Source organism: Carettochelys insculpta, chromosome 2 (genome assembly GCF_033958435.1).
Source record: "Carettochelys insculpta isolate YL-2023 chromosome 2, ASM3395843v1, whole genome shotgun sequence".
In the NCBI taxonomy this organism is placed as follows: domain Eukaryota; kingdom Metazoa; phylum Chordata; order Testudines; family Carettochelyidae; genus Carettochelys; species Carettochelys insculpta.
The window spans coordinates 66,396,901-66,418,444 of NC_134138.1; the positions used below are offsets into that span (position 1 = coordinate 66,396,901).

Below are 21,544 nucleotides of genomic sequence, written 5' to 3' on the forward strand. Positions count from 1 at the left end.
ATTGTTATTATTTAATATTTACAAAAAGAGCAGTACATTTTTGTGAAGTTTTATGGATTAACAGACAAGATCCAGGCCCCATATAACTTTCAATCTAAATTAAACTAAACACTGGACAAAATGAAGGCACCAGATAATTAAGAAGAGGAAAATAATTCCAACTAAGAATATGCAAAACAAATGGGAATGAAGTTTGAAACAATAGAGCTACGTCTACACGTGAAGCCTACTTCAAAGTAGCCTATTTCGATGTGGAGACATCGAAATAGGCTATTTCGATGAATAACGTCTACACGTCCTCCACGGCTGGCAACGTCGATATTCAACATCAACGTTGCGCAGCACCACATCGAAATAGGCGCTGCAAGGGAACGTCTACACGCCAAAGTAGCACACATCGAAATAGGGATGCCAGGCACAGCTGCAGACAGGGTCACAGGGCGGACTAGCGCTTCCGGGGCAACAGTTAGCCGCTCCCTTAAAGGGCCCCTCCCAGACACACTCAGCCTGCACAGCACGCGGTCTGAAGAGCCATAGGCACGCAGACCTCGGGCGACGCAGTCATGGACCCCCCAGCAGCAGCAGCAGCAGCCGCCAGAGGTCCACCCAGCCCTCCCTGCAGGAGCAGGGCTTGCCCTGATCCATGCCATGCGGGAGGCAGCTGAGCACCTCCTTGCCACACCGGAGGAGGAGCAGCCTGCAGGGGAGCAGGACTCAACCCCCATCCGTGCAGCACCCCGACCGCCCCCCCCGCCTCACACGCCGCCGCCTGTGGAGCTACCCCACCAGCACCGACTGGTGGGAGCGGCTGGTGCTTGAGGAGTGGGACGACGACCGCTGGCTCAGGAACTTTAGGATGAGCCAGCAAACATTTATGGAGCTGTGCCAGTGGCTCACCCCCGCACTCAGGCACCAGGACACCGCCATGCGGCGTGCCCTCCCTGTGGAGAAATGGGTCGGCATCGCTGTCTGGAAGCTGGCCACTCCAGACAGCTACCGATCCGTGGGCCAGCAGTTTGGTGTCGGCAAGGCCACCATCGGGGCTGTCCTCATGGAGGTAAGAGGACCCACGGTGGGGGGGCGGGCAGGGGGGTCCTGGCAGGGCAGGGCAGGGGGGGCCGGGCAGGGCAGGGCCACGCACACCCTGCTCATCCCTCATTGGTGCTCTCCCATGTGCTTCCCCTGCAGGTCGTGCGTGCCATCAACGCCATGCTCCTCCACAGGCTCGTGAGGCTGGGGGACCCAGATGCCACCATCGCGGGCTTTGCCACGCTGGGCTTCCCCAGTTGCTTCGGGGCTCTGGATGGGACTCACATCCCCATCCACGCCCCGCAACACAGTGGAGGACGCTACGTAAACCGCAAGGACTACCACTCAGTGGTCCTCCAGGCCTTGGTGGACAGCCGGGGCCGTTTCCAGGACGTTTATGTGGGCTGGCCTGGCAGCACCCACGACGCCCGGGTTTTCCAGAACTCGGGCCTGTGCCGCCGGCTGGAGGCGGGGACTACATCCCCCAGCAGGAGATCCCTGTGGGGGACACCGCCATGCCCCTCTGCATCATCGCAGATACGGCATACCCCCTCCGGCCCTGGCTCATGCACCCGTACACGGGCCATCTCTCTGCCAGCCAGCAGCGCTTCAACCAGCGCCTGAACCACGTGCGCCAGGTGGTGGAGCGCTCATTTGGCCGCCTCAAAGGGCGCTGGAGATGTCTCCTGACCCACTTGGATGCGGGCCCCAACAACATCCCCCAGACTGTGGGTGCGTGCAGCACCCTACACAATCTGGTGGAGAGCAAGGGGGAGGCCTTTTTTCAGGGCTGGGCTGTGGAGGCCGGCAGGGCCGATGTCCAGCCACCCGCTGCCCCCAGTCGCCAGGTGGACCCCGAAGGGACCCGGGTCCAGGAGGCCCTGCGGGCCCACTTCAATGAGACCGCAGGGTGAACTCTGCCAGGTCCCCCACTGCCCCCCCTTCCTCCACAACACTCCCTGCCCCTACGCCCACACCACGGAGCACCCAACAGCACACCCCCCGCACACTTTTCCTGGACAAATAAAAGCACGCACTTGTTGGTGAAATGAAACTGGTTTTCTTTGAACTGTTTTTTTAACTAATAACAACAAACTATATACAAGACCTTCTAACTAAACTATTATATAAGTGAATAATAAAAAAGTTTGCATATATTATATGTACAAAAAACAGAAAACCAGGGATTACAAGGAAGGGGAGAACTATTTACATGGGGGGCACAAATAAATAAGTCCCAAAACTATATACAAGGTGGGGGGGCCACGACCTGGGCCCCACGCCCCTATCGTCCGGCACTGGGGGTGGGCGGCCGGGAGCCCTGCCTCGGCCGCAGCCCTGTCCAGGACTGGCTGGGGGCCGGGCGGACCAGAAGATACGTCCGGCGAGTCTCAGCTGGCCCCAGGTGTCCCTTGGCGGTGCGGCCCTCGGTGGCGGGGCGACGGCGGACGGCGCAGCGACGAGCGGAGCAGCGGGTGGCGCGGCGGGTGGAGCACTCAGGGTGGGCGCAGTGGCGGCCAGCGCGGCATGGGGGGCCAGGTAGTCCACGAGGCGGTTGAAGGTATCCATGTAGGCCTCCCATGCCTCTTGGCGCCAGGCCAGCGCCCGCTCCTGGAGGTGGAGGCGGCATTGCTCCACCCGCAGACGCTGCTCCGTGACCTCCAGCTGCCGACGATGGATGGCAGGCAGCTGGGGATCCATCGCCGGCGTGTGGTGTTGCTGTGTCCGCCGTCTTGCCTGCCGTGGGGCCGGTCGGTCCTCCGCCGAGGGCCTTGCCTGGAGCGATGGCCCCGGAGGAGTTTCCGGGACCACTGAAGCCTCGCCGGCGCTCTCCGGTCCTTCCGATGGTGCAGCTGCAGAACACAGGAGGGGGAAAAGAAGAGTGGAGACAGGCGTTAGTGTGGGCCCTGAGCCATGGCCCTTGTCCCCCCACCCCTGTGCTGCAGGTTCCCCATCCCCATCCCCGGGAGATGCTGCTGTGATGGGGTTCACGGGTCCCCCTGCACTGCACCCTGTCCCCTGGCGGGAGTGACTCTCACTTCACTCAGCAGGGTCTGACAGGAGAGGTTTCTTAGGCCACAGATGCCCAGTTTCTCCCAGGAGTGACAGTACAGCAGTCAGAGACGGTCCTTCCAACCCGTCCTGGGGAGAAGACCCCAAGGGGTGCCCCTCTGGGGTCTAGCCTTCCCCCTCCCCAGGCTGGCTGCCTTCCAGTTCTCCCTTCCCCTAGCCTCTACCTGCGCCCCCCCTCCCCGCCCAATTCAAAGCCAGCTCGGCTCCTCCCTCCTCTTTGTTCAGGGCAGAGGTGTCACCTGCCAGTTGTAGCCCCAGGATCATCCTTTGCCCCTGGGAGCTATTCAGCTTGTTGCTCATATCTAGCCTGAGTGTCGCATTTGCACTCCCCCCACTCCATCACATGCTGCTGCGGCTGCTGCTGCTGCGGCTGCTGCGGGGTGTCCCAGCCCCTCCTCCCGGGGGACCCTAGAGGTTCCGCTCCCCCCTGCCCCGGGGATGGGGCATGGCACTGTCGTGTTGGGGGGGGGCAGGGGCTGATGCACTCCTGTGAGGGACATGGCACTGCTGTCCTGGGGGCCATGGCCATCTGGGCATGTGGAGGGCCCTGGCCACATATCTATTACCCCCCGCCCCTCAACCCCAGGGGTGTACACCAGAGGGGGTACATACCTGTCGGTCCACTCCCACGGTCCGGGGACACCAGGGGGGCGGACACCCGGCTGCTGCTCCGGGATGGGAGGAGGATGTGCAGCCCCGTCTCAGCAGAGAAGGAGTCCCCCTCCTCCTCCTCCTCCTCCTGCTGCGATGCCCCGGGGGTGGGCTCCAGGGGGAGCCCCCAGGGTGCGGGGCTTACCTCCGGGGCAGACTCTGGCTCTGGGGCCTGCTGGGGCTCCTCAGCCGAGGTGTCAAGAGTGGCCGGAGGGGAGGAGGTGTGCCGGGGGCCCAGGATGGCCCTGAGCTCCCTGTAAAAGGGGCAAGTGATGGGGGCGGCCCCAGATCGGCTGGCCCCATCCCGGGCCTGGGCGTAACCCTGCCGCAGCTCTTTGACTTTACTCCGGACATGGTCCAGAGTGCGGGCAGGGTGACCCCGGGCGGCCAAGCCCTCGGCCAGCCGAGCGAACGCATCCGCGTTCCGCCTCTTGCTCCCCATTACCTGGAGCACCTCCTCCTCGCTCCAGAGCCCCAGCAGGTCCTGAAGCTCGGCCTCCGTCCAGGAGGGGCCCCGCTGCCGCTTGCCGGCCTGGCTGCTAGCCTGGCTGCCCTGGCTCCCCTTGGGGGGTGGTCCCCTGGGGGCGCTGGGGGGGCTGCCGGTTGGCCATCAGTGCGCTGGGGGGTTCTTGGGGCTGCTGAAGAGCGTGCAGGCTGGCCGCGTGTTATTGCTGCTGCCTGCACGCTCTCTCAGCTTCCTGCACAGAAAGGGAGGGGGCGGGGACCTTTAAGGGGCCGCTCCACGTGGCTACCATTGAGCTGAGGGGCTGTAGAGAGCGTCTCTCAACCCCTCAGCTGATGGTCACCATGGAGGACCCCACAATTTCAATGTTGCGGGACGCGCAACGACTACACGGTCCCTACTTTGACGTTGAACGTCAAAGTAGGGCGTTATTCCTATCCCCTCATGGGGTTAGCGGCTTCGACATCTCGCCGCTTAACGTCGATGTTAACATCGAAATAGCACCCTACATGTGTAGCCGTGATGGGCACTATTTCAAAGTTAGTGCCGCTACTTCGAAGTAGCGTGCACGTGTAGACACGGCTTAGATGAGCACCTTTAGGAATAAGACAGGGCAAAAGAAGCTGGTAACACAGATGTAGAAAGCACAGTGAATGAAGTGGCTTATAAAGGAGGCCTCTGAATGCACCAACTGGACACAGGGAGAGGGACAGCAGTCCACACATGGGAAAAGCATTTTAAAAAAGCATGATAATGGAAATGGGAGACAGAGACAAACAGAGCAGCAAGGTAAGAAGAGCTGGTGCAGCACTGATTGTAGGGAAGATTGTATGTAGAAAAAAAGCTGTTGGCAAGGGGACAGCACTACAGAAACCTGAAAATGAAGGGGAAGCATTTTAACATCATACACAGAACCAGTGAAGCAACATAAGGGCTATGTCTACATTGAAACAAAACTTCAAAACTTGAAATGCATATTCAGCACCTCATTAGCATGCCGCCGGCCACGGTTCTTCAAAATTGCCACATTTTGCTGCTGCGTGGCTCGTCCAAACAGGGATCCTTTCCTAAAGGACCCCGCCAACTTTGAAATCCCCTTATTCCTATCAGCCTACTTGTTTGTCCATTCTCTCGTTGGCGTAAATTGTAGTTATTCCTATCTGCTGGTAGGAATAAGGGGATTTCGAAGTTAGCAGGGTCCTTTCGAAAAGGAACCCCCTCTGGACGAGCCACACGGCAGCGAAACGCAGCAATTTTGAAGAGCTGCAGCCAGCAGCATGCTAATGAGGTGCTGAATATGCATTTCAGTGCCTCATTAGTAATCTTCGAAATGGCCATTTGCATGGATATTTGGAAGTTTTGTTTCAGTGTAAGCACAGCCAAGGAGGGGTGATATGGCAAAAACAGCAGAAAAAGAAGAGCATTTTAACATTCTGCACAAATTAATGGGGGAGAGGGAAAGTAAAGGATGTAGTAAGAGAGGCAATTACAGTAGTCCAGATAAAAGAACCTAAACATGAATTTAGTTTTTAGTAGCAGTGAAAGAGAGAGGCACTGGATTTCACTAACGTTCAGAAGGAGAAGAGACAAGGTTAAATAAAAATCAGGATGTGAGGTCAGAAAGAAAGGAAAGAGTGACGGAAAGTCCCCAAGGCTTTGAAGTGACTGAGGGGATAATAGCATTTTCTTGGGGAGTGGGCGAGGGAGGAGATCGAGAAGAAAACCATACAGGAGTAAAGAGGAAATATTGATTCTAATCAAGTTAGGTTTGGGAGAAGTATAGGTTATTCAGGATAGGCCAAAGCTGAGGAAGGATGTGAGCCTGGACAGAGTGGAAGAGATTAGGAATTGAGAAGTATGATGGGGTATGTCAGCAATACCTGGCTGGTATGAGAGATAATGGGAACAAATGATTAGATGTCAGGTGAACAAAATAAAAGGACTGTAGACAAAACTACAGCAAACACAAGAGAAAGGGGAAGAGAAGGAACGAGAGAATTCACTAAAGGACATACTGAAATCGTTGCCAGCCAGGTTGAAGGAGAGCCACGAAAAAATGTGAGTCACAAACACCCAGGGATGAAAGGGAGACAAAGAGAAGTTGCGAACTGACCGGCCAAAGACTGTAGAAATATCAAAAATAATGGGCCAGACTAGATGAAGAAGAGGTCATCAGTGTCTTCTGTGAAGTATGTTTCAGGGGCACAAAAAGAAAACGGAGAACCACTGGAAATAGACAGCCGCTCAAACAGACTTGAGATGAAGAGAAGGGGAAAGAAACAATAGAGAAGGAAGCAGGACTGAAAACCATCCATCTGATTTGCTATGAAGATTATATATCATCTTGTAATCTTCGAAAACATAAAAAGCTACCAAATCCCTCCCTCTTTCACCTACCTGATTTCTCCTTAGCTCAACTCACCACCTGCTTCTTCCACCCTGTCATGGTGATTATCATCCTCATTCCCTTCACCTCCAATCCCAATTAGTCTCCCTAAAGAAAATCAACTTCCTCAGAGGCATTTTGTATCAGTAGAGCTGGTCTGAAAATGCCACTTATTTTTTGTGGTAAATTTAGATAGTTTTTGCTCAACTGACTAACTGGAGTTCATCTCTGATGGAGCAGAGAATGGTACAGCCATGCTGTGGAGAATGGGATCTTAACTCGGAGCAACAAAGGTAGTTCTCCCCAAGCAAAGATGGGCAGGAAATGGCTGTCCTGTTCCACAAGACTTTCTGAGATTTTAAAATATTTCCCACTCCCAAATGGGAAAAAAATTCAAACTACTGAAATTTTGTGCAAACTTATCACCCAGAAAAAATTAACTGGGCCAAAATATTTTGATAATTTTGAAATGTTTAATTGTTATCTTTTTTAACATTTTTGGTATAATTTAGTTAAAACTGCTAAAGGAAAGCTTATTTAAAATCAGAAAATGAAAACTGTTATTTAGAAAATGCTGAAACTGGAGACTGCAATTATTTGAAAACGTTTTCACCAATTTTTTTAACAAGGAGATTGGTCCAGACTGAACTCTTTTCACAAATAGTTTCAGTTTCAACAAATAAACATTTTCTAATAAAAAAACATTTAGTCAGATAATTCTCAACCAAATGCATCCATAAGCTCTGTCTCCCTCCTCCTCCTCCTCCCACTAGCAAACTTTCCTTCTCTGGGGAAGAAGGAGCTATTTCTTTTTCCTTCCCCTTTTCCTCTTCCCCCTTCTATGCGCTGCAAAGTGTGAGGCAGAACACCCAAAAAACAACCCTCCAACATATTTCATTTTTTAAAACTCAAAACCAAAAGCATTTCATCTGTTGGTAAAAATGTTTAGCTTCCAAAACTTGTAGGCTGTGTCTACACTAGAGAGTTTCGTTGACAGAAGGAGCCTTCTGTCAACATAACTCAGGGAGCGTCTACACACTTAAAGCATTCTGTCAACAGATTCTAGACAGAACTCTGCCTTTGTCTTGACAGTATTATCCCCCAAAATTTGAAGCATAACAACCTCGCAACAGAGTACTGTCGATAGAAGTGCAGTGTAGCTACTTCTGTCAACAGAGAGGACTTCCTGTTGCTGGGCAGCCCTCTTTGCAGAGCTCCATTCCCACTTTATGGCACCAGAGGACAGCGCAGTCTGACAGCTCTCTGTTGGCAGAGCAAGTTGTGTGTAGATGCTATCTGTTGACAGAGGTTCCATCGAGATTTCCCTGTCGACAGTAACTTCTGTCAACAGATGCTTCTAGTGTAGACATAGCTGCAAAGTTTTAACTGAAACCCAAACATTTTTCTACAAAAATCTTCAGTTTTCACGTTCCCAGGATGTGTAGCATGTGTGTTTTTAAACAAAGATGAAGAAAAATTTGACCAGCTCTATGCATTGAAATAGAAAGTGACAAAATGCCATTTTCCTTTTCTTCTGTTTAAACTGTATGTGTTGCAAGTAGAGTGTACAGAATCAAACAAAATATCTAAATGAAGCAACTTTCAAAACTATTCTTACCTACCACATTATGTGCACTGGAATCTCCCATGTAAGCGCTGGATGTTACAAAGTAAAATGTAATGCACCATTTCAATCAAGACAATAAACAGCACTTTAGCATTTCATCATGACTCTGTCTGCTACCAGTGTAAATCAGTCAGCTGTGACAAGGACAGTAACAACACAGCACATATTGTTTTAAATCAATGATGTCACAAAAACACTGTTTTCCTGGGATTATCTGACCTTATAAAGTGAGATGTTTATTACTTCCTTTTAATCTGATACTTCAAGGTCTATGCACTCTCCGTTCCCTCAGGAGCCAATGGCAGTTGAGGCTGCTTAATACTTCAAAGGAGATACTCAGCACCTTACAGGACTAGATTCTTTATGCCAGACTGGTTCACTGCAAATTTACTTACCTGTACCATCATCAACGTTCTCCACTTCCATTACTTCTGTGTTTATTCTGCCTCGAAAAAGATACCGATGGCCATCAGTAGAGGCTTTGCTGTTCTTCAGTCGTCTTGTAAGAGAAAAAGCATAGGATCACTGTCCAAACACCATACTATACTTTGTTTCTGTACCTTTATTTGTATGTATTTCAGTAGTAATTAATGAATGGTGTAAGACTCAAGGTTCAATTCTACTGGTTCTGTAGACATCAGAATAGTCCCTGTCATAAACAATTTATATTTCTTATAGCGCTATTAATAGGGTTACCATATTTGACCTTTCAAAAAAGAGAGCACCCCTCAGAGGGATTGTTTCTGTATCAGTATTTACCAACTCACGTTGTATTAATGTACTGTGTATACTATAACATTAATACAACCTGCACTGGTAAATACTGATACAGATACATTCCTTCTCAGGTGTGTTTTCTTTTTTATATGGTAACCCCAGTTACCATACCCACATGGAGTCAGCATTTCCATTCAAAACCAAAATCAGTCACTTCTGGTTTGCTGATTAACTGACCTTTTGGGCTGAAGCCTCCCATATTTTAAACCAAGAGGGAATCATTCTGAAATGTTTGATAAACATTACTGCATGATATGTCAACTATCAATTTAACAGAACAAGACTTTTTTTTTTGGAACTGTTAGAGAATGTTCTGCAGCTCTTGGCTCTCAGATATCCCTAAGACCAATTTTATTTCTAAACTTCCTGCATCCCTTTTAGGGAGCTCTGGGTGAAGAATATGTTCCATTTAATTTCAAAAGGCAAAGACTTAAAGCACACCATAGCTTATGATTGTCATAGCCATGAGCTGAATATGCACAGTAAGTTATTTTCTTTAATTTCTGAAGCCCTCATTGATGTAGAATACTCCAAATATATCCACCTGCATTAACCTGAATGATGCAATATGCTTAGAGGGTAGTTTTCTTTCTCCTGTGCTTACTGAATAATTCTTCTTTGAATAATAGTTTAGTACTTTGTTTTTTATTCAACATAAAACAGGCAGTTTAACCGTGCAATTTTTTTCTTGCTTCAGTATTTAAAGAGAGTGACACAAATACAAAAGGCAAGGGAACAGAGACAGTCTGAGCTATGAGCTCCAAATGGTGTAACTATTGTTTTTATAGAAATTATAGCAATTGAAAACAGCATTGACTTTAATGAGGCCAAGATTTCACTCTCCATTCTTTAATTTGGATATCTACATTTGCAGAGATATTTAATTTGGTAATGTTAGATCTCCATTCAGAGAAGCACATGCTTAGCATTAAGCACAGTTCCACTGACTTCAATGAGAGTGATGAATATACTTAGTTGTAAGCATGTGCTCAGGAACAGTTCTGAAGAGAGCTTCCAGAATCAGAGCCATAGTGAGAAAATGCATATAATGGCTACAATCACAAACATTCTAAACAGGCATCTATTTTTGGGATGGGAAAGGAAATAAGGGGAAAGAAATGTCAAGAAAGAACTTTAAGATTTTACAGTCATAGACCAAATGCATATGGCTTTTATATGGAATTTCCTCCAACAATAACTCATCTTAGCCATTCACCTACATGCCTGTTCCCCTTGCACAACAGACACTAAAAACACTTATGGAGCTGAGTAAAAGTTCTTAAAGGATCCTTAACTATGAATGCTCTGACTCTGAGTGACTAAAATGTCAAGCCTCACAACACACTAACTAGGAGTTAATTTGTGCTCATTCAATTATTATTGTTTCAGTGTCTGATCACATAAGCGACTATAGGCAAGGCAGCGTCATGCACTGGCTCTAGTAGTGGACTGGGGTTTAACAGACCTTGGCTGCATCTACACGATGAAATAAATTCAACATATAATAAATTTGAATACTTAACCTTGAGTTTATGAATTCGAATAAAGTGTCTACAAAGCTTCTTGAAATTCAACCCCCCTTTTTTCCATGTTGAATCTCCACGTCTCCATTGCCCTGTGCAAGTTCGACAGCGTGGGCCGTGCATTGTGGGTACCTATCCCACATTGCCTTTGCCCCAGTTGCTTGTGGCTGTTTCATGTTGGAATCCCAGAACTCCAAGCACTATCCCAGAATTCACTGCATCACTAACCATGCTAAAAAAGAACTGGAAATCGCACCATTTCCTGCTGCAGCATTCCAGCACAAGCAGGGATCCACGAACACTCCAACTCACAGCACAGATTGTTTCAGCAACCACAGCATCTGGCATGCAATTTGTCCTTCAATTCCAAAGCTCAGGGATGCTTGGCTATCATACTGCTGCTGCTGATGATGATGATGATGATGACGACGACGACAAGGATGGTGCTTTGGAACAGCAATTATCCCAACTGAGGTCCAAGAACTCAGAGCTGGTGGCTGCCATGACTGCATTGCTGGCAGTGGAGCAGTGGCTTTGGACTCAAGAGACCAGCACACACTGCTGGGATCACATCATTTCGGAGTCCTGGGATGACCAGCAGTGGACTTGTGCAAGTGTAAGTCCACCTTTATGGAACTTTGTCATGTGCTGGTGCTCACCCTGAAGAGCAGCAACACCAAATTAGGCAGGCTTTAATGGTACAGAAGCAAGTGGCAATTGCACTGTGGAAGTTTGCAATCCCTGACAGTTACTGGTCAGTGGCAAATCAGTTTGGGGTGGGCAGACCTCCAGTGGGGTCTGTGGTGATAGAGGTGGCCCATGCAATCTGTCGGCATCTCCTCAGGAAGACTTTGACCTGGGAGATATACAGGCCATAGTGGATGGCTTTGCAGCCCAGGGTTTTCCTATGTGCAGTGGGGCAAGAAAGGGCCCACACATCCTCATCATGGCCCTGGACCACCTAGCCTCAGAGTGAATTAATCAAAAGGGGTACTCCTCCATGGTCATGCAGGGGTTGGTAGATCACAAACATCGTTTTACTGACATCAACGCTGGCTGGTTAGGGAGGGTTCACGATGCACGCATATACCAAAATTTGGGACTGTACCAAAAGCTCTTGGATTGGACTTTTTTCCCTGATCAGAAAATCAAGATTGGCGATGTGGAAATGCCCATTGTTACATTGAGCCACCCTGCTTACCCTCTGCTTTCCTGCCTGATGAAACCCTACACAGGAGCCCGGAACTCCACCAAGGAAAACTTTAATCACAGACTGAGCAGGTGCAGAATGATCATGGAATGTGCCTTTGGACATTTGAAAGCGAGGTTTGGATGTTTATTGACCCAATTGGATGTTTCTGAAGCTAATGTCCCCACTGTTATTACAGCTTGTGCTATGTTGCACAACATATGTGAATCAAGGTGGAAGACTTTCCCGTCTATCTAGAATTCCGAAGCGGAGGCCGTAGGCAGGGCTTGCTCACAGCCGTCTACACTGCCCTCCACCAGTAGTCACGCTCAGGCTGCAGCGATAAGGGACGCTTTAAGAAATAGCTTTATGACTGATCTGTAGCTCATATGCTACCTATGTATGTCTCTACCATAATGCCAATAAATCATACCATGCCATAATGAATGCTCTTACTTGGTGGGAGGGGGTTATGTTGCAGTAAATAGAATGCATGTTGTGGGCAGCAGTGCCTTCAGCACCCCTCCCACACCACTTGGTGATCTCAGCCACTCATCTGCTGAGGACAAGGGAGTTTCACTGCCCAGCTGTGACTTCAGTGTCACTCACACTCCCCCCACCTGCCCAGTTTGATTTATGTTCCCACCCCTCCGACTCCTGCAGGACAAGACATCACACTGAGCTCAAAGGAATTATTTTATTTTGTGGAGAGGAAGAGGTTTAAATGGCTGGAAAAAGAAACCTTATCAAGGGTGCCTTTTGCACCTTTGAAGAGCCTTTTGCAGTGTCCCTAGAGGCTGGAGAGGCTGGAGAGGCCTTGCCCTCCTTCCCTGCGTGCAGGGACTGTGACGACAGGGGATGGGCAACCTCTCCATGTGGGATTCATTGCGGGGACTGCGACAATGGGGGTTGGCGCACTCTCCTCATGGGACTCTGGCCAGCAGGTATCAGCTCATGCCCTGCTGGGTTGGGAGTCCCTCTGCAGCTGCAGCGGGGAGTGCAGGATTTCTGTCTACTCAATAACAGCCATTACGCGCTCTGCTGTGACTTCAGTCTGCTTTGCTGTGACCTCACTCTGCTTTGCTCCAACCTCATTCATCTTTAACAATTGCTGCAGCTGGAGGTCAAGCATTCTCTTGTTAAAGTTTACTTGACTCTGATGCCACGCAGCTGTACTGTGACACCACTGAGCAATGCCTTTTGTCAGGTTCTTGTGCTCTGCCTCAGTGTTTTCCATGTGCTGCAGGATCAGATCTTGTTTGCATTTCCTGCATCTCCTGGTTTTCTCTGGAACACTGTGCACTGGGTCTGGAAAATGAAGGTCAAAATTAAGACACAATTCACATAATGTGCTTTCAAGTTGAATGAATGGGTCTTACTGTGTACTATCACTGAAAGTATACTTCTGAAGGACACTCATGGGTTATTAAGGATAGGACAGTAAGGGTGCATTTCACAATACCTCACTTGCCAGCACTTATCCAGAACATTGCTTTGTGGAGATGGTAAATTATAAGCAATTGTCCTCTTCTGGTGGGAATGGGAAGGTCTGCAAAGCAGGGGCAGCTGCCAGGTATCCTGGGCAGGTGTCTGGTGGCAGTGAAAAATGTATGGTTGCGTGTGGGGTTTTGATGTACAATAAAAATAATGTAAACTAAAAAACATATCCAAAGAAAGGCTGGATGTAAAGGGACATAGGAGGGTAGAAGTACAGCAGAGGAATCCCCTGTGTGGTGCAGGGGGATTCCTGAGAACCGAAAACAAACGGTGCTTGGAAAGGCACATGGGAGGGGAAATGCCCGGCAGAGCCTGGCAGCCACCTGGCACCAGGGAGTCCTGGAAAATCAGAAAAAAATGCTGGGGGAAGGGGGATTGGGAGGGAAAACACCCAAAAGAGCCTGGAAGCTGCGGGGTGCCATGGGAGCTCAGGAAAATGCAAAGAAATGCTGGGGTAAAGGGACACAGCATGGAAAAAGCACAGGAGAGCCTGGCAGTGGAGTCGTCCTGAAAAAAGAAAAAAAATTCTGGAAAAGAAATGCTGGGGAAAGGGGACATAGGATGGGAAAAGCCCAGCAGAGCCTGGCAGCCGTGTGGTCTCAGGGAACCCTGGAAAATGCAAAGACATGGTGAAAAGAAAATGCTGGGGGAAGGGGACATGGGATGGGAAAAGCACAGCAGAGTCCAGCATCAGCATGGTGCGGGGGTCATGAAAAATGAAAAGAAATTCTGGTTGGAAAGGGACATGGGGGGAACCCCCACAGAGCCTGCAAACTGCGTTGTGGGATGGGGAACAGAGCACCCAATGGCTGCTGCAAGCCAATGTAAAGGGGCAGGAACCATGTTAAAAAAAAATCAGATGCGAATTCCCATGCTTCTGCAGGTTGCCGGAGAAGACATCACCCTCCTAAAACTAACAGATATGGAGAAAGAACAGCTAGTCCTGCGGTGTAACCAAGAGCCTGGAAAATCTGCTAAAAGGCTGTGTGGTGCCATGAACCAGATCGCTATCTGGTTGCCTAGCATGGCAAGGTGTGCAACCGTGGAAGACGCAACAAGTCAGGCCTGCCCGAGAAACTCATGAAAAAAATACAAGAATGCCTGGATGACACCTTCAAGGGGATCTCCAAAAAGGAGAAGTACTCCATCCCAAGAAACATTAAGATGCTGTTCTGAGGGGCACAGAACCACAGCTAGCAAACCTGTACCTATACACAACCGTACAGCTATACCCACCCACAACCCGCTTCTAGCATGCAAAATAAATACTCACCCAAACAGCTTGCTCCAGGGGGCTCGGGGACTGGCATGGAGGTGACCGGCATGGAGGGGACTGCCATGGAGGGTCCTGGCACGGTGGAGAACACCATGGAGGAGCCCGCCATGGGGGGAACATATTCCAGGCCAATGGTGAAGAGCTCTGTGCTGTCTGGAACAACTTCCTCTGTCCCCTGCTCGTTGCTCCTTTCTTCCTCTCCGTTGCTCTCTTCCTCCACGCCACCCTGCTCTTTCGGGCTCACCCCAATCTCCATACCAGGGCCTCCACCAATGTGGTAATTCAGTCCAGGCTCCGTGGTGGGGTCGCTCCCCATGAGCACATGGAGCTATTGATAATAGCGGCAGTTCTGTGAAGCTGCCCCTGACTGCTGGTTGGCTTCACGGACTTTTTGATAGGCTTGACAGAGTTCTTTAAACTTGACCCAACATTGCATAGAGTTCCGGGAGTAACCTTGGGCGGCCATCTTGCATGCCATCAGCTCATAGATGGCCGCTTTTCTCTGGGCCACCCAAAGTCTCTTTGCCACTGATTGGTCTCCCCAAACGGCAATGAGATCAAGAATCTCCTGGTGGGTCCAAGCTGGGGCTCTCTTGTGAGCCTGAGAAGTGCTAGTCAGATTAGCACCCTGAGTGCTCATGATTGCAGTACAGTGCTATCGATAATTGCTACCAATGCAGTGTGAAGACTACCAATGTGGTGCGACGTGGTGGGCAAAGGGATTTTTTTGTAATGGATGCTCTTCTTATTTGCAGGGCTGGGCTGTTAAATTCCAATTCAAATTTTAATTCAAATTCCAATTCAATCAAAACTTTATGGGCTTACTTTGACCTTCCTCCTACACACCTGACAGCAGTGAACAATGAAGCGGCCATACTTTGAAGGTCACCACACAGCTTGGTGGGACACATACAGGACACTTCCAGAATTGAGGACATGGTGCTTCCACACTTGCCTTGATTCGAGATTTTAAATTCTAAATAGATGCTACACCAGTCCTGTAATATCGATATTTTGTAATCAGTATTATGGCTCAATAAATCGAATTAATAGTATTACGTGTGAAGACAGTCATGTTTTAATATCGAGCTAAAGCATCTACAATATGAGATCTTCATAGCATGGGAATATACTCTGATACTGATGCTCCGGGATAAGTAAGTCATAGAACATACTTGTAAAAACAACGAGAAGTCCTGTGGTACCTTGTAGACTAACAGATTTATTGGAGTATAAGCTTCTGTGGGCAAAGACCCACTTCGTCAGAGACAGGTTATGCATTTGATGAAGTGGGTCTTTACCCATGAAAGTTTATGCCCCAATACATCTATTAGTCTACAAGGTGCCGCAGGACTTCTCATTGTTTTTGCAGACACGGACTTTCACAGCTGCCCCTCTGATGCTTGTCACCATACAGAACATACTGTGCATATGATAACACATAAAAAAACACTTTGTCAGACATTTGTCATCTGACACTACATCTGACAAAGTGGTTCTTACCAAGGAAAGCCTATGCCCAAGCAAATCTGCTAGTCTGTAAGGTACCATAGGACTCCTCATTATTTTTGTTGACACAGACTAACACAGCTTCAACTTGTGACTCATTTTCTAAGACTTCTCATACAACCTTACATATATTATTTAAAAAAGTATTCGTTTATGTTCATTCATTTACTTATTCATTCCTATCCAGAATGACGCTAACTTTGGATATTGTTGGTTGGTCACAGTTAAAAGTCTAAGTTCTACTCACTTTCAATGATATTTAGACACTTTAATGTCCATCACTTTTGAAAGTGGTCATTAAAATCCCAAATCCCATATACACTTTTGAAAATGTTACCTGGAAGCTTAAATTCTGCAAAGGACATCTGTGTAGGCACAGTGGTCATCTTACATAATTCTCTTTGTCATGTTGGTGCCTTATGCCACAAATAAATCAATTTCCCATATGTATGGAGCAGTTATTTGGGCAATGTCATTTTTTAAAGCCTCTCATTATGATACACTTGCTCATGTGGGAAAAATGTACACAATTTCTAGAGTAATTACTAATAAATTACCTGTGTTTTCTTTTGCAGTAGACCAAAAGATTGTCAAAAAGAAAAAACACTCGCTCCTGGATATTTCCCGCAGAAATTTTCAGCAAAACTCCATACATTAGCATTTCTGTGCATGTATCTGTGATGTTGGACCCCTAATGAAGAGAAGCAGATTAGTCCATGCAGATTGATGCTGTTTCCAAAACCAAGCATCATGGAAATTTCTACACAAATTAATTTTCAATTATAGCAAATGCTTTTCAATAATTACTAGAAAAAACCCCACTGTAGTCTGCTTTTAAGTTTAAACATTGTTTGTTTAACAAAGACTTTTCATTAATCTAGTGTTACCATCAGGTTCTTTCCTTCTTTTGATTATTAATCTCTATACATGACAATTTAGCCAAATGGTTCTAAGTCCCAGCTGAGACATCTGCTGCAGGTTTGGGGCTGGCTGTAGAAACTGTAACTATGACCTTCATATAGTTTAACTATGGTGTCAGACGGTTCTAAAGGGCAGCTTTAAAAATAAACTTCTTATAAAAAATGATCTCATCATACCCACTTTGCCTCAGTGTGAAAACCAATGCCCTACTTTACGGATAGGTAAAATGAATAGGATACTTTGAATGCACAGCACATTATTAAAGTGTCAGTTTTAACACTTCATTAACTGTAATTTTCATCATATTATTACTCTGGATGTTATTTTTCCTTCCCTTCATAAATAAGCTGCTGGCTGTTTGAGATGAAAAATGGCTGCAGCATTTTTCATTAACTATACAAGCATTCCACGGATTCTTTTTCCCTTGTACGGGGTCTACACGTGAGCACCCCTTCGAAAGGCCAAAAATCGAAAGAGGATAATTGAAAGCATGGCTTTCAAAAGGGAGCGACCGCACGTTAAAAGCGGATCAATGGGTCGATCCACCCTTTGAAAGAGCCACTGCATTGTTTTGAAAGGGAGTGTCCACACAGCTCCAAGCTCTCCTTCAAAAGAAAGGAGGCAGGAAATGCCGCAGACGGGGTCCCATGGCCAGCAAGCCCTTCTGGAGCCACAGCCAGCTGCTCCCTTAAAGGGCCCCTCCCTCCATCCTCCACTGGACAGGAGCTGAGTGCTGCCCAGCTGTTCCCAGCCCAGCAGAGCCCACTCGTGCTCCAGGATGGAGTCCCAGCAGCAGCTCCTGCATGAGGACACCCTCGTCCTAGAGACCTTCCTGGCAGTGCTCTGCACTGTCGCCACAGCCGCCCTAGAGCTGCTTGGGTGGCTGAGCAGCCACCCTGGGGCCATGCCCCCCTGCCCCGCCCAGGATGCCACCGCCCCTCCCCCAGGGTGCCCTGGTGCCTCTGGACCCACCCCAGCGGCACAGACTGGTGGGAGCGCCTGGTGCTGGGGAAGTGGGATGATAAAAGGTGGCTGCGAAACTTCCACATCTTGAGGCAGACCTTCGACAAAATCTGCCACTGGCTTGCCCCTGCACTCCGGCACCAGGACACCTGCACATTCTCACTCTGGAGACGCACATCACAATTGACATCTGAAAACTGGCCACCCTGGACTCCTACCACTCTGTAGGACAACAGTTCAGGGTGGGCAAGGCCACCTTTGGGACCATACTCATGGAGATAAGCCAGGCCCAGGTCATATGCCCCCTACAGGTGAGTGGGGGCACTGGGGCAAGAGGAACCCTCAGCTGTGGGTGGGGTGGGCAGTGGCCAGGTGGGCAGGGGGCAGACAAGGGTGGGCTGGGGGAACGGTGAACGGCCCATGACACCCTCACAGGAGCACATGTCCTTCTCCCCCACCACGTAGGTCAATAGAGCCATCAACACGACGCTGCATAGGGTCATCCCCCTGGGGGATCCAGATGTTGCCGTCACAGGCTTCGAGGGCCTGGGATTCCCAAAGTGCTTCAGCACGGGCCACTATGTCAACAGAAAGGGCTGCCATTCGGTGGTCCTCCAGGCCCTGGTGGACGCAACTAGCTTGTTCATGAACAGCTACGTGGGCTGGGCCAGCTGCACCCTGACACCCGCATTTTCAGAAACTCCAGGCTCTGCTGGCGCATGGGGGCCAGTACCTTTATCCCCCAGCATGAGACCCCGGTGGGGTTGGCGGCATCACCATGCTGCTCTGCATGTTGGCAAACATGGCCTACACCCTAGAGCTGTTGCTCATGCAACCACATATGGGCCACCTCAACCCCACCTGGGAGGCATTCAACCAGTGCCTGAATGTCAACCGGAACATCATGGAGAGGGCCTCGGGTGCCTTAAGGGGTGGGTGTGGTGCCTTAAGGGCAATGGAGGTGCCTCCACATGAGGTTGGAGGTCAGGGTCCTCCAGGGGCCCCAGGTAGTGGGTGCCTGTTGCATCCTGCACAACATTGTGGAGGGTAAGGGGGACGCTTATATCTGGGAGGGGGGTAATGGGGCTGGCATCGAGTATGAGCAGCTGGGTGCCTCCCCCATCCACCAGGCCCACCAGGATGGTCTCCACATTAGGAAGGCCCTCAGACAGGCCTTCGAAGACGTCCACCTGTGACCCACCCCCATGCTCATCCCCCATTCACCCCACCCCGACCGTCACCAATACCAACACTCCCGTCATCACACCCACCAACACCACACCCGCACATGCGCCACCCACCATCCCTCCCCAAGGAGCACAGCACAAGAGGATGTATGGCTGTTTTTAGCAAGGTTGTGTTTCACTGCTTCTGAGAACCACTCCAGGAGCATGGAAAATCTCTGGCATCAGAAAAGCTGCATGGAAGGTCTCTGGCAGTTCCCTGCAGCAAGAGGCCATTCACTGACACATGTATTTCTGCACTACACTTTGTATGTGGCCTGTGTTTCACTGAGGCATATGACTGCACATCACTGCTGCCAGTGGTGTGTATTCTAGATGTAGCTTCAGACTCTCAGCAAATACAGAAATCTCTGCAAAAATGGCTATTTGTTAGTAAGAAGGGAAAGCCTAAGAGACAGCAGAATTTCCCATTTGTTACCAAATTGGGACCAAAACAAGCTGGGATTCTCAGCATTCTGATTTCATGAAAAAAACAGTATGAAAAACTTTTGCATGTTTATTTTCTTCTCCCTTATTGTAACTTTTGCAAAAATTTTATTGAAAGATGCTTTTTACTTGCTATGCCACTCCTCCAGTTTAGGCACCCACGTTATTAAGCTCAATGCATTTAACAATCTAGGATATTAAGTAAAAAAAGTAATTGTATTAAAATCTTCTTTCTTGAAGCAGATGTTATGGTTTTCCATACATTTCTATTTTTATCATAAACACAAGCTTAGTTTTATGACACTTGTGTGGGAATTTAAGTCATGCTTTCATCCTTGGGTTCTAAAAATATTTTGTTTTCTCAGAAAAGGCCAAGCAATGTGTTAAACATTTCCTTCTGGTAAGAAATCTCCAACACATTTGCCTCTTTACTCTTAGGCTAAAGAGAAAACCAGATGTTTACTTAATTAAACCCACTCGTATATTGCATTCAAGGATTTGTTTGTGCAGAATTACCTCCTGCAGCAGCTCTGATATTTATACTGTTTCAAGGAGTAAACATATTGTATGCATGAAGAGGATGTCTCAAGGAAAATAAACAAATTTTGCTACATTGGGCATCATGTGGCAGTCACATCATAATCAAATCAGGTCTGTTACATTGGCATACTGTAGCATAATTCCATTAAAGTCAATGGAGTTATTCCAGGTCTGCAATTACGTAACTGCACAGGACTTGGCCCGATTTTTCTTTAATGATTTATGTAAATAGGAAACAACTATTTAAAAAGCAAAGAGAACTCAGATGAGTCTTGTATTTAATCAATTACTCTGTCCAAATGTCACTGAATTTAATTTTTTTCATATGGAAATCTACTTCAAAAATCTAGTTGTTTGAAAACTGGTTGTTGGGTTTTTTTTTTCTTAATTTTGTCCATGATTTTAAATTAAAGGGATTCCTAAATAACTTAACAGCCATACTGGGTCAGAACAAAGGTCCATCCAGCCCATTGTTCTGTCTTCATGCAGTGCCCAATGCCAGATGTCTCAGAAGAATGAACTGGTAACCAGCAAGTTTCATCAAGATGATTTTTTTTTCTGAGCAAAGGATTGTTAAAAGGAATAGGACCAAACCTAATAATGTTACCCACACAAAATGACTGATTACTCTGTTATTTATTCATTCTATCTATTTCTCTTTTTTTACGTAATTTTCTTCATCATTCTGGGCACTAGCTTCACTGTCTAAGGCTGCATATACACTGGCCCCTTCCTTTCGAAAGGGACATGTTAATGAGGCAGTCTGGAAAATGCTAATGAGGTGCTGACATGACCATGCAGTGCCTCATTAGCATAACGACAGCCTCACGCAATTTGAAAGTGCTGCTTTCTGAACACATGCCACCTATGTAGACGGGGGCCTGCAAAAAGCCTATTTGGTTTTAAGAAGGAGGGGTTTTCAAAGTTGGGGGTTCCTTTCAAAAGGCCCCGATCGACAAGGGCAGCTTGTGTTCCTAAAGCAGCACTTTCAAATCGTGCGCAGCTGCCATTATGCTAATGAGTCCCTGCATATTCATGTCAGTGCCTCATTAACATGCCCCTTTCAAAAGGCGGGGCAGTGTGCACGCAGCCTAAGGGTATGTCTACACAGTTGCCTTATTTCAAAATATAGAAGAGCTATTCTGGAATATATTTATTTCAAAACAATGCTGCTACACACAAAATGTGTTTCAAAATAGTACTTACCTATTTTGAAATACAGCATCTAGAAGCCTATTTTGAAATAGAGCCATTGGACACGCTGGTCTTATCTACACTAGCCGCCTTCTTCGAAGGGGGCATGGTAATTAGCCCAAGCAGGGAATCGCAATGAGGTCTGCACAATTTTTGAAGTTTGCACAGCAAAAATTAGCCTAATGAGGTGCTGTATATGCATCGCAACACCTCAGTTGCTATTCCCTGCTCGGGCTGATTATCTTGCCCCCTTCAA

The 21,544-nt window shown here is 48.1% G+C and overlaps 1 protein-coding gene across 1 annotated transcript in view; it reads right to left on the reverse strand.

Annotated features, from left to right (window-relative positions):
- PREX2 (phosphatidylinositol-3,4,5-trisphosphate dependent Rac exchange factor 2) overlaps positions 1–21,544 on the reverse strand; it is a 268,503-nt gene that overhangs the window by 180,798 nt on the left and 66,161 nt on the right. Inside the window, exons 7-8 of the mRNA XM_074987109.1 lie at positions 16,558–16,691; positions 8,625–8,728 (exon numbers count right to left, since the gene is read on the reverse strand). Coding sequence (XP_074843210.1) covers positions 8,625–8,728; positions 16,558–16,691 — 238 coding nt within the window. The remainder of the gene's footprint in view (positions 1–8,624; positions 8,729–16,557; positions 16,692–21,544) is intronic.